This window comes from Dermochelys coriacea, chromosome 16 (assembly GCF_009764565.3).
Source record: "Dermochelys coriacea isolate rDerCor1 chromosome 16, rDerCor1.pri.v4, whole genome shotgun sequence".
Taxonomy (NCBI): Eukaryota; Metazoa; Chordata; order Testudines; family Dermochelyidae; genus Dermochelys; species Dermochelys coriacea.
The window spans coordinates 7,535,626-7,553,937 of record NC_050083.1 but is presented as its reverse complement, the minus strand read 5'-3'; the positions used below and the strand labels follow the sequence as shown (position 1 = coordinate 7,553,937).

The window sequence follows — 18,312 nt, the reverse complement described above, 5'->3', positions numbered from 1 at the left end:
CGTGCAAATTGTTGTGCTTCTGTGCAAATTTTTGTGTGCATGGTGTTTCACCCTGTGCGCGGGGTTTAGGATCTGTATGCGTGTGTACACGTGCACAGCTTAGAGGGAACAGTGGTTAAGAGCGTAGTGGGTAACAGAGCTGGCTCTTGTAAAAAGTCACGCCTTTCAGCATGCTTCTCGCTGCATTAGCAGGACTGGGGAATTTGGTTGGTACTTTCATACCTGTGCTTCAAGTGTGCACATTTAGCCATTTTTTAGTTGTGATTCTGGAGTAAAGTTCCAGGAGCTGTTTCTCTGGGAACACAGGTCTTTTCCTACTCAGCTCTAGGAAAGGTTAACAATAGGTGTGGCCCACAAAGACCTGGGCTCTATTCCGAGCTCTTCCAGTGCACTCTTGGACAAGATCATCTCTGGGTCACAGTTCTCCTCCTATAAAACGGAGATGATACGAACCAACCTCCTGGGATTGTGGCAAGTGTTAGATAGTAAATCTGCCAAGCAACATGAGCAAAAAAAGTGCCATCTAATGCGCCAGTACCATCATTACTGGGGATGACCGTGAGTAACTTGTTGTGCTGCAACTTGGGGCATTTTGCTTCTGAGCCCATACTGAGCAGCCCAGGCTAGCAAAGATTGTGCTAGAACTGTTACAAGTTTCTTTGGACTGGATTCCAGGAGGAGCAGCTGTTCTTCTTGAGAAATAATTAAGAACCTTGGTTAAATGGAGACCCACAACGCTTCTGGTTTTTAATTGCATCAGTAACTTAGGGCTGGTCTAAACTACACAATTAGGTCAACATAAGACAGTTTATGTCGTCCCAATTACATCAGCGTCTACACTACAACCTTCCTCCTACCAATGTAAGTGCCCTGCTACACCAATATAACTCCACGTCCAGGACTGAGGTAAGGCTTATGTCTGTGTAGTTAGGGTGACGCAGTGTCTGTGTAGACACTGTGTCCCTTACACCGGCAATCTTGTCAATTTCACAGCAGGAGTCCTGAAATTCACAAGAAAGCCCACACTGGACCCTGCTTCTGGTTAGGAGCTGAGGTGAGAAGGTCGAGGGGCTGCCCCTTGTTCCTGGCTGGGAACTAGAGCTTGGTGACTTCAAACCCTACTCCCTGCTCCACCCCTGAGCAGTCTTGTCAATTTCACAGCTCAGTGAGCCATGAAATTGACCAGGATACCCTGCTCCTGGTGGGGAGCGGGCGCAGGTTGGGGGGCTGAGAAGCTGCCCCTCTTAGGTCAGTGGAAGCGCTTCAGGTGAGGACATGCACCACTGACCCAAGGAGGGTAGTATGGAGATGCACATTACTGCAATGGCTATAAGTCAACCTTAAATAGGTTGACTTAGGTTTGTAGTGTAGACCAGAGGTTCTCAACCTTTTTCTTTCCGAGGACCCCCCAAAACATGCTATAAAAACTCCACGGCCCACCTGTGTCACAGTAACTGGTTTTCTGCATATAAAAGCCAGGGCCGGCATTAAGGGGTAGCAAGCTGGGCAATTGCCCAGGGCCCCTTGCCACAGCGGGCACCGTGAAGCTAAATTGCTCAGGCTTCTGCTTCAGCCCCAGGTGGCGGGGCTCAGGACCCCGGGCTTCAGCCCCATGCAGTGGGAGTCCAGCTTTCTGCCTGGGCCCCAGCAAGTCTAACACTGGTCCTGCTTGGCAGACCCCCTGACACCTGATCACGGCCCCCCAGAGGGCTCCGGACTCCTGGTTGAGAACCACTGGTGTAGACATACCCTTAGAGGAGTAAACGTTCATAAACACGATGCATGAGGGAGTTCCATGCCCAGGCCCTGCTGCGTGGCAGTGGGATTTCCCGGTGGGAATGGAACTCCTGAGCACACTTCTCATTCATCGCACTCTTTCTTTGGTAAATGTCCTGCAACATTACGCAATGCTAGCTGTGTGCGTTTTACACACCCACGCAAATACACAATAATGTGCACACATACACAAACACTTCCTACAGCTAAAACCCCTCCCTCCCAGCCATATCTTCCCCTGTGCACCAAACCCATCGCCATTTCACAAAGGGAAGTCAAATGCCAAAGCCCCAAATGACACCATGGCAGCTTTCGTTTAACGGAGGCTCCTGGGTCGCCAGGACATCAGCAGAGGCTGCAGGAGAAGAGCCATCATCTCCCACGTTGCCATGGGGGTTCTCTGGGAAATGGGCATGGCTCTGTTTAGAATGAGGGATAAAACAGACATGGCCAGTGACCAAGAACTACCACGTTCACTGGCATGAGCCTCCCTCCATATGCATGCAATTGTGGCGTCTTCTCCACCCCCACCGCTGATCCAGATTAGCTTCCATTCAGTTTCCCCCAACTAGCATGATAGTATATGCTCCCTGACCATCCATGGCTAAAGACTTAGTACCCAGCAAGATCACTCTACTGAGCCACCCAGAAACAGAGAAAGTGAGCTGTGAGCTCCCACCCCAGAAACAGAGCAGGTTGGGATGAGAGGACACATACTCCAAAGCTACCGCTTATTCCTAGCTCTCCCCAGGTGACATCCGACACCGTTGCTGAAACTCTTCCTACCTGCCACTGTTGCGTGGGCTATGGGGCAGTGGAACAAGATAAACAGGTGCTCTATTGGGCTCCTTTCCGGCCCTGGAGCACTGACACACGTGGGAAGGGAAAGACAAACACTACACCAGTGCCCAACCGCAAAGGGTGTCACCGTCATCATCATACTCTCTCCACACCACTGCAGAAACCTGAGTCCCAATGGGCTGAATTAAGTCAATGGAGGGACCCCAGGGATTACGTAGTGCAACATCAGGGATAAACTGGGTCCCACTTTGCAATGGAGAAACCCAAGAATGCTCTTTGCAGGCCCTTGACACACCTCCAGCCAAGCAGGAGAAAGCTCCCCTGGGGAGCGGGACTGGTTGCGGAAAGCTTCAGTGTTGAAAGTGCTGATGCAGCTGGTATTGTAGCCTCCACAGTATTCACCAGCAGCTCCTGGGTCTCCCATCTGGAAGGTCAGCTGCTGCAGCGCACCCTGGGAGGCAAGGAAACAAATGAGTGGAGTTTACACACCAACCACTGACACTGCTTCTGGAGGACGAGAGGCAAATAATAAAACGCAAGTGGGATAGGTTTGAATGGAGTTATTTGGGTGCAGGGTATGCAGCTATTACATTGGCAAGGAGATGCTCCACCACAGTCTACAGAGAAGGAATCCTATTTCAGGGCCAACACAGGTACCTCACAGGGCAGGGGTTTCTGAACTTAGAACGCCTGGTCCCGCACCCTTTTCTGTGTCAATCTGGCCAAGGCTCTGAACTCCGTGGTTCCCAACACAAACATGGGCACATCCCCTTGCTACATGGCAAGAAGAGATGATGAACAGGCAGCAGGGGAACATCTGAGCACAACTCCTGAGAGGGAAGGATGGGATTCTGCAGCGTGCTGGGCATCTCCTGAGAGATGGAAATGGAGAAGAGGTTGCTGAGCATCGGCTCTGAAGGGGCTCAGCACGCTGACGGATCTGGCCCTAAATAAAAAAAATCTACCCCAAAGGGCATACACATTCCCCCCACCCACAGCCTGAAATTACCTAGAAGGGCTCTGGATTACTAAACCCCCCAGCGTTTGGCAAGACAGGGACAGAAGAACCTGCTGTCTCCATGAGGTCAGTGTTGCCTGGTAACTCCAAACACCACCTTCCCCGCACCGAGGCTCCACTCCTCGCACTCAGATCCTTGGCTAGAACGGGGGTGTAAGAAGGCCATTGCTGAAATGCCCAGCTGGCTGCCATTCAGCACGGCAGACAGCAGCTCTTTGCCTTCCTTGGCCTTTGCTGGGAACAGCTCTGTGCAGAGGAGAAAGCGCCAGCAGGAGGGAGAGAGCATCAGAGCCAGGGGAATCTGAAGAAGAGACGGCCTGTAGGGAATGCAACACTGTGGGCCAGGTTCTTGGCACTGGGAGAGGTGAAATGGGCGTCTGGGTGGGGGAGTGGGAAGAGCCCTGCTTGCCTGTAGAAGCCAGGAGTCTCCACAGTTGCTAAGGTGCTGTAATTATTAAAGTCAGAACCAATTCAAACAGGGCTTCTCTTTGTTAGCCTCCTTCTGAGCCTGTCCTCCCTCTCCCCTCTCGTGAGCCCAGTGTAACTGGTGCAATGATTTGGTAGCTGCAGTATCATTAAGCCATAACCAGCTTTTTTCTGCACCCCATAACTGTCCAGAGCAAACCTCTCTCTCCATACAAGCCTGCCCCATTTAGTCATTCTCGCCTGCTGTCTCCAAGGAGCCATAAAAGCGGAGAGGAGATAAAAGTGTGAAAGCTGTTGGTTAATCTCCCCAACCCGAGACCAACTTAATGAGATGAAATCTTCCTTCCAAGCCAAGGGTTTGGCCAGGTGATTGGTTGTGAAAGAGAGGTGAGGAAGGGTGACAGAGCTATACTGAGGGAGGGCATCGCGAAGATGATGCAAGATGGTAAGGAGCCTTAGAGCTGCCTTTTGTAATCTGATACCTCTGGTTCCTGGTTTGCATGTTAGTTATTGGGGAGGGGGTTTCAGTGCAAAGACCCTAAAATAATCCTGGATCCAATAAAATTTAGGCATTTCCTTAACAGAGCTCCTTCTTGTAATCTGCTGTGTGTTCTTAGATGGGAAGCTCTTTGGGGCAGGGACTGTATCTCCAATGCGTGCGTGTAGTCTGCCTAGCACAACGGGGCCCAGATCCCTACCTGGACCCTTTAGACACTGTGTCTAGGCAAATAATATTATTATTCTACAGCACAAGTGTCAAGGCTGAATCCCCACTCTGGCACTCCGAGTGCAGAAGGTGGGGGCCCGCAAGGATTCTAAAAATTAATACTGGCCACTCCAGGCTTGTGTTAAACTCCCAGGGTTACAGCTTTTCTCTGACCTTGGATGGGTAGATGTTGCCACCACTCAAGTGCAAAACCCCTTTGAGAACCCAGGAAGGCGCACTTGGGAATTCTTTCCTGTGGGGTACCCTCAAACCCTTTCACCCCCCTTTGTGGGAAGAGCTGAGAAAGAAAAACAAAGAAAATCAGCTGTTGCCACCAGCTAATTAAACAACACGTGCACAAACCTTTTGAGACACAAAAATCCAATCCTGTTCTTAAAAAACAGTAAATTTTATTAAAAACAAAAAGAAAGAAAATACATCTGGAAACTCAGGCTATTGCTAGATTTAAAAAACACTTATAAGGATTAAAGATCAAGAATAAAACTTTCTTGAGGTCAAGCTTGAAGGTTACAAGCAAAACAAAAGCATTTGGGGTTAGCACAGAGGAGTCCACAAGCCATAAAGAAATAAAAAGATAAACCTAATCACATCTTCCTAGACATTTCTTGATCTACTTACATATCTAGGATTTCAAATGAGTAGTTTCTAGGTATGATACAGATGATTTTTCATACCTGGCCCCAAGCTTTTTACAACGTAGTTGCCTCCTCTCTACTTCTCCCCGAGAACAGACAGACAGACAAAGGGGAAGTTTTTTCTCAATTTAAAAAAGTTCTAGCCTTCCCATTGGCTCTTTTGGTCAAGTGCCCACTCCCTTCCTTTTACCTGTGTAGAGCAGGGAGACTTGTTAACATACAGGTAAAGCAAGTAGAGAACAGCTACTAAGGGGGATTTTAGAGCTAACTGGCTGGCTGGCTATAAAAGGGAGCTCCCCCCGCCCGCTTTCATTTATCACAACAAGTTGCATTGTCTAAGCAAGGATAAATTTAACAGGAAGGTAGCATGGTCTAGTAGCTGGGGGAATCCTGGTTTATATTCCAGGATCCACCCTGATGTGTGATCTTGGGCAAGTCATTTCAACTTGTGGGAACCTTGGTTTATCCCCCTGTAAAATGGGAGTAATTATAAACATCCTAGAGGGTGTGAAAGATGCTAGTGAGGAGCTTAAGAGTCCCTCAGGATATGTCTATGCTGCAATCAGGGGCATGAAAGCAGTCTGGGTAGATATATGCACGCTAACTTTAATCTAGCTTTTCTGGGTACCAAAAGCAATGAAGAACATGGACCCTACTGCAGGCTAGCAATGAGTGTTCATAGCCAGAGTCACTGGTTGGCTTGCGCAGCTATGTCTTTACTGCTATTTTTAGCGACACTCGCTAGTGTAAAGCGATCACACCTCGGTTTGCAGCGTAGACAAGCCCGAATAGGAACACTGCTATGTCAGAGTGCCAATTTTGTATTGTTTGATTTCTCTCCTCCTAAATTTCAGGAGCCACAAGCGTGTTGATTTGGCTGGAAATGAGATGCTGTGTTCCGTGATGCTCTCATTCAAGCTCCATTCACAGCCAGTTCTTACACGTGGCTATTGGGACTTTTCTACGTCAAAAGGCTTACGGATCCTGTCGGGGGATATTAGTGTGGAGTGAATACCAAGCTCTTCCTTCACCGCTTATTTAAAAAGTCACTCATTTCAGAGGATGTACAAAACTAGTCCCACTCTGCGCCATGTGGGGGCACGTCTAACGGACACGTGGAGAAAGGAGTGGGTTAGAGGGGATTTTATTGGGGGGTTTCTGTCTCACTAGCTGATGTCCTTTCACCGTTTCGGTTTCTCTGACCTAGGAGGAAACTCTCAGTGCACTTTGAAGCCTTTGTACTGCACATCACCTGTGTAGTGAAAGTAAACAGGGTGTTTTCAGCGAGGGAGGAGATGGGGTTTCATCAGCAAATGGAATTCCAGTATCTGTTCATTAGAGCACCCCCCCATCCTCCTTCCAACACAATGTTCCCCCCGCAAGTTGCCTACGCAGCTCCTTTGGGCTGAAAGAGGAGAGTCTGTGTGTAGGAGAAGCAAATTCTCACCTCAAAGGGAATCTCAAAGGATTCAATCAGGCCTCCAAGAACGACCAGCCCCTGCATGGTGACTCCCATCCCAAAGTAATTGGACCAGCCCACGCTCTCCACCAGCTGACAGTCCACATGCAGCTCCAGTCTCTCGGAGGAGATGCTGAGGGCAACCTGATGCCAGTCCCCATCGCCCAGGATGGAAACTGGGAACCTGTGTGCCCCAGGTTGGGGACAGGAGAAAGACAGAATAGGAGGCTCAGACAGACACAAAACAACCAACATCTTATACAGGGCTGGGTTCACCGTTCAGTATTAGAGTAGGCCCCCTCAAAGGCTCACCCCCGTTGTGCTTTGCAGCCAGCTACTCTGGACGCACTGGACAATTAGAAGCCAAAGGAAAGTGTCTCATGGAAATCAAACCCTTCCATTACTTGGAACTGGGCAAATAATTGGGTTTTCGGTTTGGCAAGCAAGCTGAAAAAAAAAAAATCAGAAAAAATATTCAGTTTAGTTCTGAAAACTCAGGTCCCCGTTGCCCAGTGAGCGTCCAAACCACCAGCCTATGGGCCATTCTGCTCTCTGTCTCACCTGCTGCAGCTGTTCCACTTTGTATAAATACATGACTGTTCCCTGGGCCAAAGAGAGTGAGAAGGACTCTGCTGCCCAGTGATGAAGGCACTCACCCAGGAGATGGGGATTTGTATAGCCTCTCTGCCTGATTCAGAGGACAGATTTGGAGGGAGGAGACCTGACTTCAGGAATCGGTCCTGGGGCTGGTTTCATTCAACATCTTTATTAATGATCTGGATGATGGAATGGATTGCACCCTCAGCAAGTTCACAGATGACACTAAACTGTGGGGAGAGGTAGATAAACTGGAGGATAGGGTCCAGAGTGACCCAGACAAATTGGAGGATTGAGCCAAAAGAAAACTGATTAGGTTCAACAAGGACAAGTGCAGAGTCCTGCACTTAGGAAGGAAGAATCCCATGCACAGCTACAGGCTGAAGACCTACTGGCTAAGCAGAAGTTCTGCAGAAAACGACCTTGGAATTACAGTAGATGGGAAGCTGGATATGAGTCAGCAGTGTGCCCTTGTTGTCAAGAAGGCTAACGGTATATTGGGCTGCATTAGTAGGAGCATTGCCAGCAGATCGAGGGACGTGATTATTCCCCTCTATTTGGCACTGGTGAGGCCACGCCTGGAGTACTGTGTCCAGTTTTGGGCCCCCCACTACAGAAAGGATGTGGACAAATTGGAGAGAGTCCAGCGGAGGGCAACGGAAATGATCAGGTGGCTGGGGCACATGACTTATGAGGAGAGGCTGAGGGAACTGGACTTGTTTAGTCTGCAGAAGAGAAGAGTGAGGGGGGATTTGATACCAGCCTTCAACTAGCTGAAGGGGGGGTTCCAAAGAGGACGGAGCTGGCTGTTCTCAGTGGTGGCAGATGATAGAACAAGAAGCAATGGTCCCAAGTTGCAATGGGGGAGGTCTAGGCTGGATATTAGGAAACACTATTTCACTAGAAGGATGGTGAAGCACTAGAATGGGTTCCCTAGAGAAGTGGTGGAATCTCCATCCTAAGAGGTTTTTAAAGCCCAGCTTGACACAGCCCTGACTGGGATGATTTAGTTGGTGTTGGTCCTGCTTTGAGCAGGGGGTTGGACTATATGACCTCCCGAGGTCTCTTCCAATGCTAATCTTCTATGATTCTAAGTCCCCACTCCAGCAACGAGTAAATATTTATACCAAAAAAAATGGAAAAGCTTCCACAGCAGAGATGAAACACACCCAACCCCAGAACAGCCTAGAGCTTGGTAGGGAGTAGATCCGCATTCAAATCCCTGCTCCAGAGTGGGGATTTGAATGTGGGTCTCCCTAACCACTAGGCTCAGGATTATCAGGGACACAACATGGTTTTCTAAAGCTGACCCTGACAGCCTTTTTCCCAGCCTAAACTAATCAGGTCATCAAATTCACATATCGTTTCAGCTGGACCAATACTGCATTTCTCAGCAAATAAACTATTTGTTTTTGGGGGGGTTTTTGGGGTTTTTTTTTGTTTTTGTTTTTTTAAAGTCACTCCGCTCTCCTTGTAACAGACACACACCATCACTGCAGTCTCTCAGTGCTGGAATATTGTAGCTTTCCAGTGCATTGGGGAATCTGTAGAAAAATTCCCCATCTAGTCAGTTACAGTCTCTTTCCCAAATGTCCATCTCTCCTGAGCAGGCCCCTGCGTCCACTCATCCTGCCCCACTCTCTCTGCAGGGTAACACGTCATGTGGGCACCAAAGCAATGGAATTTACTACTCTACTGATTATCTCCCCATCAGCCACTTTATCCAACACTTTCCTGGAGTTTTGCAGCTGGTTTAGAGTCAACCTTTCCAGCTGGGATGGGGGTGGGGGGAGGAGACAGGAGGGCAGGGCGTGGGGGGGTTGGCTCAGTCAGAGCCTGAACAGCAATGCTGGCTCTGGACGTATCTTGCCTCATTGCAGATAGCAGCACGTGTGGACTTTCAAAGCCTTTAAAAATTCCACCCAGGACTGGCTCTGGCAAGGCAGAGATAATCCTATCCCCCGAAACTGAATGGTACAGGGACCCTTTCCAAGCTGCCTGCAGAGTCCCCGCCTGGCTCTGGTCCAATCCTCGAGTCATAGGTTGTGTCAGCTGGCTCTTTTATTTAGGCTGGCACTACCCCCGCCCCAATTTCTCCTACCCCTGGCTTTACACTGCGCAGATTCCCCCACCTGCCACATTTACGACACACTCAGCACATGAGGCTGTTTAGAACCATCACTTTGCCATTGTGTCATCTGCAGGCCCGAGCCAAGGCATGACTGAATCCGGAGTCACAGTAACAGGGGACAGGTCACTGGGAACGCAACTCCAGCTGCTGCTCCAGACGCTTCCTGCCTGCCCGTCAGCAGTGAAATAATTGGGGAAACCAGTTATGAGGCGTTCATGGACCAGGAAAGAAAGGGAGCCTTCCTCTTTCTTGGAGAGTGAGGAAAGAGGACTGGATCTCAGCCAGGATCCTTGGAAAAGGCACAGCTGTGTCTGAGACAGGCTTTGAGGGTTCATTAGCAAAACAGTCGTGTCATTATGAACATCATGACAAATAATCATAAAACCATAGAAGCGTAGGATTGGAAGGGACTCAAGAGATTATCTTGTCCATCATCCTATACTGAGGCAGATTTAAATAAACCTAGACTATCCCTGACAAGTGTTTGTCCAACCTGATCTTGGAAATCTCCAGTGATGGGGATTCCACAACCTCCCTTGGAAGCCTGTCCTGGAGTTTAACTATCCTTCTAGTTCAAAAGTTTTTCCTAATATCTAATCTCAATTTCCCTTGCTACCAACTAAGCTGCCCTCTTCTTGTCTTACCCTCAATGGACAAGGAGAGCAATTGATCGCTGTCCTCTTTATAACAATCTTTTGCGTATTTGAACGCTTAGGTCCCCACTCAGCCTCGTCTTTAACAAACATGCCCATTTCTTTCAACCTTTAATAATAAATATTCGAAATGCCATGAAGTTCTTATACAGCACCCTTCATTGACAGATCTCAGAGTGCTGTACCAAGGTGGTCACCAGCATTACGCCCATTTTTACAGACAGGGAAACTGAGTAACAGAGAGAAGTGACTTGCCCAAGGCCACACAGCCATCTAATGGCAGAGTTGGGAATAGACCTTGGGTCTCCTGACTCCTAGTTCCATGCTCTAGCTACTAGGCCACAATCCCTCCCAAATGACCAGGTCAGAGTGTGATTTCAGTCCAGAATGAACATAACGATTGCTAGGCCAATACCAAAGCACTCAAGTTGCCATACGGAAGCGAGTGGGGTCTATCCATCACACATGAACCATTCACGTAATACAGTAGCCTGGATTTGCTGCAAATTATTTTCTTCCTCCAACCACAATATTTCAAACCCGTGAAGCATTAGCCTGGGAGGAATCACTGGCATATGGACCTGTAAGAGGCTTCCCAGGTAAAGAACAGTATGAAAGGCTCGCGATGCCGACAGAAGTGTGGCCAGACAGACTGAACTCAAATATTTGTATCCCCCAAGATATTCTCTCTTCTGCCCCATGTGATGAATTAGCCACAGCTGGAGCTTTTAGGCTATGTCTACACTAGGAGCTAGGGGTGTGATTCCCCTGCTCGCGTACAGACACACGCACTAGCTCTCATCAAGCTAGCACGAGTATAAAAGCAGGGTAGCTGCAGCAGCATGGGTAGCAGCTTAGCTGTCCCAAGCATAAACCTGGTTCATACTCGGCACGTATCTCCACTGCCGCTACCTGTGCGACCACGGCTACGCTGCTATTTATACTTCTGCTAACTCACTAAGATCTAGTGCAAGCATGTGCGCACAAGTAGGGGAATCACACCCCTAGTGCCTAGTATAGCCGTGGCCTGAGACCAACAGCTCAACCGTACATCCTAGTGACTAACGCTTCCTCCCTCCAAACAATTTCCAACCCAAACAGGGTGGATGGGGGGAGTAACCCCGTTTCTCCGAGGGGGACTTTGCTCCATGAACAGAAGGAGAGAGCATTAACATGCTGTCTCCCCAGAACTATGTTCAGGAGGGGGGAAGAGATGTCCAATCTCAGGCACAACCGGCAGGAGGATAGTATCCAACGCTCTAGGGCAAAACCAGGCCCACACCCTTCCACTTAACCTAGAAAATCTGCCAAAGCAGTCTTCATCTTAGTGGATGTGAGACTAACACACAGGCCCTGTCCTGTCAATTCACCTGCATCAGTAAGTTACAGTGAGCTCACCCTTCAACAGCCCAAGCAGTGGAAAAGGGTATCAGACGACCAACTCTTGTTTGTACAAGTAGCAGAGATGCTGCTTTTCAATCGGAGGGGCCCTGTCTCGGATGTTAGCAGGGACAGACCCTTGGAGAATTTTGAGGGGATATGACCAGCTGCAGCAGCCCTGCCTGCCACATACTTGTTAAATATTAAAGACCCTGAGTTTTGTTGCATCATCAACCTTCTTCCCTGCTGCGATCTAAGAACCTCTTAATGCCAACTAGCGAGCGGGTTTCAGGAATGTCTTGATTCTGGTCTGTACATTCTGGTTCACTAAAGAATGTCATGTGAGGTTTTAAATGAAAGCTGGGGTCACACTGGTCATTGATATCATTGTGAAATGTATATAGAGATACTGTGTAAGGAGTTACATATATTGAAAATATGACAAGGTATGAGTCAGCAGGAGAGGTGAAAAAATAGGTTTTCTGTCAGACAAGAGAAGTTTATTCACCTCTCTCTCTATCAGGATGCAACTTACACATTGTAAGCTAACATAACAGATTTACGTCAGCGAAGAGATGCAAAGTCAAAAGGGAAGTAGCATGCAGGAAAACCAAGCCACGGGTGGTTATCCTGTCTTTGAGGACAGACAATGAACGTTGTGGGGGTGTAAGAAGACAACAAAGACAATACCCCTCATCATGTACGTATAGGGTGACCAGACAGCAAGTGTGAAAAATCAGGATGGGAGTGGGGGATAATAGGAGCCTATATAAGAAAAAGACCCAAAAATCAGGACTGTCCCTATAAAATCAGGACATCTGGTCACCCTATGTACGTAGGAATAAATGGGCAGTGCATTTACATTCATGAAAACGGGATCTCAGCCAACTAGTCTCTAGAAAGCATGTTATGATTTTGTTTTTTATGTAACCCTTTGTTTCCAATATCACTTGGATCTGGAATCTTTGATAATAAATTTATTCTTGTTTTCATTATATCTAAGAGCGGTGATATTAAGCAAAATGCTGGAACAGAACTGAATCTTACTGGCTGGTATGAATACTGCTTCTTGTGGGACAGCAGACCTGATATTTCTGTGAGCAGGCTAGGGCTGGATATCACAGGGAAACACTTCAAAGGGACTCTGGGACTGGTGATGCTGCCACACAGTGAAGCGCAAGCAAGACTCCTTCATGCTGGAGGCAGGGGGTAATAAGGTGACTCAGTCCCGGGCACCCTGAGAACCTTCACACCTGCCAACTAATTTCTCTCATGGCTTGAGCTAGAGCAGGGGTTCTCAAACTGGGGCTTGAGAGCTGCCAACCTCCACCCCAAACCCTGCTTGCCTCCAGCTTTTGTAACGTTGTTAAATATATTAAAAAGTGTGTTTAATTTATTAGAGGGGGATTGCACTCAGAGGCTTGCGATGTGAAAGGGGTTACTAGTAAAAAAGTTTGAAACTCACTGAACTAGAGCATGTCTCCATATGCAAAAGGACACAATTCTACATTTTCAGATAGGCATCTGAGAGTGCAGTGGATGGATATGTGGGTGCAATCCTATGATTACCAGCAAAAAACACGTAGCAGCTCCAGCATTAACGGATAGCTTCATGCTTGTGACCTGGCTTGCCCAGGCAGTTACCCCTTTGCACCCACAGCTAAGTATTCAGCAGGCTCAGCTTCACTGCCTGCTTTTGGAAACTCCCCCCCATCCCCCCACATTTTGGGGTAGAGGAAGAAGAGCGCTCAGGTGGAACTTACTCATAATGTCGTCTCCTAGTGGTGACAAAGACCAAAGCAAGGGGGTTAATCCTGATCTGGAACAGCACATGGCTACGATGACTGAGGATCGTCAAGAGGCTGGTCTCCTCCTTCAGAGAATACCTAAGTTTCAGCAACACGCTCAGCTCATCTGCAAACCTAGGAGAGGGAAGAAAGCCACAGCATCCTGTAGCATTCGGTGTAATAAACCGATCGTTCATTCGTTATATATAATTTGACACACAAGAACTAAGTTAAAAGAACATTATGCAGATGGCAAAGTCAAGCACTGAAAAGTAACGAAATGCCAGAACTAAGGAAGCCGTAGCACAGGCAACCCAAGCCCACCTGCCCCCCCGGGTTAGGTATTCACTTGTGCAGCTGGGGCTCAAGCCCATTCCATGGCTTCTTCCCTTCTATTTGCAGGTGTACGTCTACACGAGCTGCCATGCACAACCCCAGCGGCAATGACAATGCACCCCAAGAAGGGGAGGTGTGGGAGGAACGAGGCTTTTAAAAGACCAAATCACCAGGCGTGCAGGGAGTCCGATTTTAAGAACTTCTGGGAAATCAGCCTACCTGTCCCCAAAGGCCTCCAGGGTGGGGATGCTGAGGGTGGAGTACTGCCCAACCTCCAAGACGCTGCAGTTGGCTTCGTCATAACTGAGGGAAATATTGCTGAAGTCCTGCAGGGAGGAAGTCAGTTTGTCCAGCAAGTTCACTTCATCTGCATGGGAGGAGGGGCAAAAAGGAAAGAGACAGACACTAAATGTTTAATGCATCCTCCCACCAGAGTGCCGCTCACATCATTAGCCACTGGCAAGGTGCTCAGCGCTGTACTGGAGGCCACGGGAACATGGTCCCCCACAGCTAACAGCCCTTTGAAAGAGCTTTCAGGAGGAGAACGATCATGTCTAGGAACAGCTTGTGGCTGTAATCTTCCTGGCCGGAAAAGTGTCACTGAGCTGTAAGAATCACTGAAATAGCATCTCAGCCAAAGATGGGCTTATTCCAGAACGACCTCTGAATTTCGGGAGATAGGAGGACTCAAAACACTGCCTCGTGGATTGAACAGTGAACTACGTCTTAAGGGGGTGGGACACTATTTCTAATTAATATTTCCCCAGCCGCATATCCACTTACAATCTTGGCTCCATCCAGCTAAAGGTAACTATCAGAGCAAAGGGTTTGTGTTAACTGCCTTTCTCCTCACTCTCCTATTGAGCTTTGGCATTGCATCCTCCAAAAGGACACTGCTATATTCCCAGGCACGTCTGGAATCTAGCTATCCCTCTGGTGCCCTCAGTCTAACATGACTACAGCCATTCCCACAGCAGGTTTTTCATATCCCAGAAAGGAGCTTTGCAGGCGATGACAAGAAAAGTATCACCCCCCCGCCCCCATCTCATGCTGGAGAAACACAGCTCTCTTTTCTGTGATTGGCCACAGCCCTTTTGCCAGTTCAGAGAGACTCTCTCTAGCAGCACTGAACTGCTACCTGGAAATTACAATTGATGAAAAAAATGGTTCCTCTCAAAAATCTTGTGTCCCATGTGCTACAAAATGAGCCATGGAAAGGTCCAAGCAAGAGGTTAGGAAGAGGACCATAGCAAGGCGTCAGCACAGCATGCCTGGCGGTAACGCAGTTTCCCAGGGGGAGCAGATCATGTGTCAGATGGAAAGCACACAAGGGACAACAAGGGCTGCGGTCCCGCAGCTCTTTGCTCTGGGAGTGGGAACAGGCACCAGACAACTGCATTCCACAGGCAAAGCACCTGCGGCTGTGTCACTGCCCAAGAATCGAGAGCTGGCCCAGCAGGCACACGTATGCACGCTGTCCTGTCCTCGTCACGTATGTCCTGTCCTTGTCACGTATGCACTACTGTCCTGTCCCTGGCACGTATGTGCCTGTCATGTATGCACACTGTCCTGTCCTGTCCCTTCCCCAGCAAGGACTGTGGCCTTGGGCAAGCTACTCTGTGACTTCAGGAAAGAGTTTAAGAGCAGCAAAAGCCAGGGCACTCTGCCATGAGACCTCGCCATCCCGGTCCTGGTCATTTAATCCAGGCAATGGACAAAAATGTTGGCTTCAGACCTGAATAGTCTCACTTCTTGAACCAACTCTAGATGGTTTGTATGGTTCATGGGTCCAGTTTCCAAATAATCTGGACTCTGCATGAATTCTACCCAGTCATTTTAATGCAGGAAGCGGGGCAAACAATGTGGTTTGGTGAGCATGACGGTTAACAACGGTTTGAGCAAAACATTTGCAATGCCAGCAGCCAGCGAGCTGAGAAGGGGAAGGTTCAACCCTGTGGCTGGGGCAGCGAGGGCCAGATCAACTCCAGTGTGGCTACATTGGATCTTTATGTCCCTAAGAAGGGAAGCAACCACAGGGTAATATGAAGCCCAAGAAGAGCCAGATTCCCCCACGAACAATTAAGAGTGGGCCAAGGCTACCACACAGATAATGGAAATGCATTTGAAACAACATTTGGAATCAAGCTCATGAAGTTGTTTGGTCTTTAAAAAAAAACAGTGGGTCTCTGCCTTTTCTAAGCCATGACCCTACATTGCAAGAGCAAAAACCTTTGGAATCCCCCTCCCTCCCCATCTAGCCATAAAGAAAGGAGAGGGTGGTCACGACCCCCTGAAGTCCATTAACAACCCCCAGGTTGAGAATCCATGCTTTAAATCAAAGAGTTTCAGCAAAGCAGAAGTCAGACCAGAAAGGAAGGGAGAGCAAATACAGTCGGAGGGTAGGCAGTGCCCTAGGAATCTTCTACGCTAGTGCTGTTTGTGCACACCACTAGGAATCCAGCCGCTGAATTCCAAATGAGCGTGGGTATTTCTGTCAGTTTAGATCTCAGAAACCATCACATTCAGCAGTGACTGGGATCCTGGTTTAGATGGTGCATGGAAGAGATTCAACGCCAATTCCTGAGGAAGGGCAATGATGGGGGAGCATGCACGGCTGCAGCCAGGGATGCAACTGCTCGAGAGGACTTCAGTCTCCAGTGATGTCCATCCAGCACCAGCATTTTAAAAAAATTGCCAAGATGAGAAGAAGCCGCAATGGTGACAGACAGCAGGACCCCAAATTACTTGTAAATCACCCCGACTGCCCCCATTGTTACAGAATTAAGATGGCATATACGACATTCGCATATTAGACACCCCAGTGTTTGCTACAGGTGGCTTCTCTTGCTGGTGGCACGGTTACAGACACAGCCAAGCAAGACTGTGAAATACACCACGTGTGAAATCATGTAGCCAAATCGTCAGCTACAGAACTGATCAGCTCCATAGAAACCCCCAGGCCCCACTCAAGCCGAGTAATGGCTGCAGTTGCAAATTAAGTCATCCAGCTCTTATTTTAGCATGTTTAACATTCATACTGTGGTAGTGCCTAGAGGCACCAACTGAGATTGGGACCCCACCGTGCAGGTGCTATGCATACACATAGCGAGAGAGAGTCCCAGCCCCAAAGAGGTTACTGTCAAAATAGACATGACAGACAGAGGGCAGGAGGAGAAAGAGGCAAAGTGACTTCCCCAGGGTCACACAGCAAGTCAGTGACAGAGCCAGGAATAGACTACAAGTCTCTCTGTTCACAGTCCAAGTGTCTCTATCCACCATCACCCCGTAGCAATCCATACAGCAGATTCAACAACACAGGCTCTAGCATCCAAAACTATTAGCTATTAATAAGTACAGCCTAGGTCAGTGCTTCGTAAAGAAATTTGAGACACTGGATATGAAAGGCACTGTCTAAAGCCAAACGACTTTCTGCGCCAACTACAGTCATGGTTGCAATGGGGGAGGTTTAGATTGGATATTAGGAAAAACTTTTTCACTAAGAGGGTGGTGAAACACTGGAATGCGTTACCTAGGGAGGTGGTAGAATCTCCTTCCTTAGAGGTTTTTAAGGTCAGGCTTGACAAAGCCCTGGCTAGGATGATTTAACTGGGACTTGGTCCTGCTTTGAGCAGGGGGTTGGACTAGATGACCTTCTGGGGTCCCTTCCAACCCTGATATTCTATGATTCTATGATTCTATGGTGCCCAGTTCAGATACTGCTTACAACAGCGTAAGGGTGGAGTAACCCCATGGAAGTCAAAAGTTATGCTGGCATAAGTAAGAGGAGAACCAGATCATGCGTACAGATAAATATGCACATGCTCAACTCTCAGCTCAAGGAACATCCTTCTGTCCTTGGGTTTTACACTGACACCCATCACCACAGCGTCTGAGCATTGTCCACATGCAATCAACATGCCTTTCAGTCTCACCTCTGCAGAGCAAATAGGTTTGCTCCTGGTAGCCAGGAACTTTCTTTGCCTCACAGAATCACAGATGGAAAAGACCAGTGCTGTCTGACCTCTCTGGTATTTCTACAGTGCATGCCTGCATATCCAAGTCCTTTCCCTTCCCTCTCCTAGTGCTGGAGGGTCTCTCAGGCTAGCTCTCTCACCCTCATTTTCTTGCTCCTCTCTTTCCAGCCAATTCTTTCTCCCACCCCACCCCCAGGCCTACTGGATTTTCTATAGAAATGTGGGTGCAGCAGCTGTATAGTTTAAAGCAGGGTCCCGAGTGTCTGGTGCCAATCAGCAGCTGTAGCTCTTCTCAGACCTCTGGGACTGATCTTTCTTCTAATAAACACAGCTTTTCCAGCCCCCAGTAAATCAGCAATGGGAATGTCAGGGCAGTTTCTTGCAGGGGTTGTTTGTTTTGCAGAGATGCTGATTTCAAACGTTAAGGCATTTCCATTCTTGGAAAGTCCCAGACTCAGGCTTTGTCTTCACGGCTCTTGCTGTCAAAGTCTGAAGTGGTTGCCACCAAGTAGCAATGCAAGGTCAACACGACACTCCTCCCCACTGGGGGTTGACTTTACCTTGATGTAAACCTACAGTGCCTTACCTCCACTATGATTGTTACAATAGGAG

The 18,312-nt window shown here is 48.4% G+C and overlaps 1 protein-coding gene across 3 annotated transcripts in view; it reads right to left on the bottom strand.

Annotated features, from left to right (window-relative positions):
• COL27A1 (collagen type XXVII alpha 1 chain) overlaps positions 1–18,312 on the bottom strand; it is a 256,258-nt gene that overhangs the window by 164,246 nt on the left and 73,700 nt on the right. For all 3 annotated transcript variants that reach the window (XM_038374879.2, XM_038374877.2, XM_043498970.1), the window contains exons 2-5: positions 13,946–14,093; positions 13,367–13,525; positions 6,831–7,026; positions 2,873–3,028 (exon numbers count right to left, since the gene is read on the bottom strand). In XM_038374879.2, coding sequence (XP_038230807.1) covers positions 2,873–3,028; positions 6,831–7,026; positions 13,367–13,525; positions 13,946–14,093 — 659 coding nt within the window. The remainder of the gene's footprint in view (positions 1–2,872; positions 3,029–6,830; positions 7,027–13,366; positions 13,526–13,945; positions 14,094–18,312) is intronic.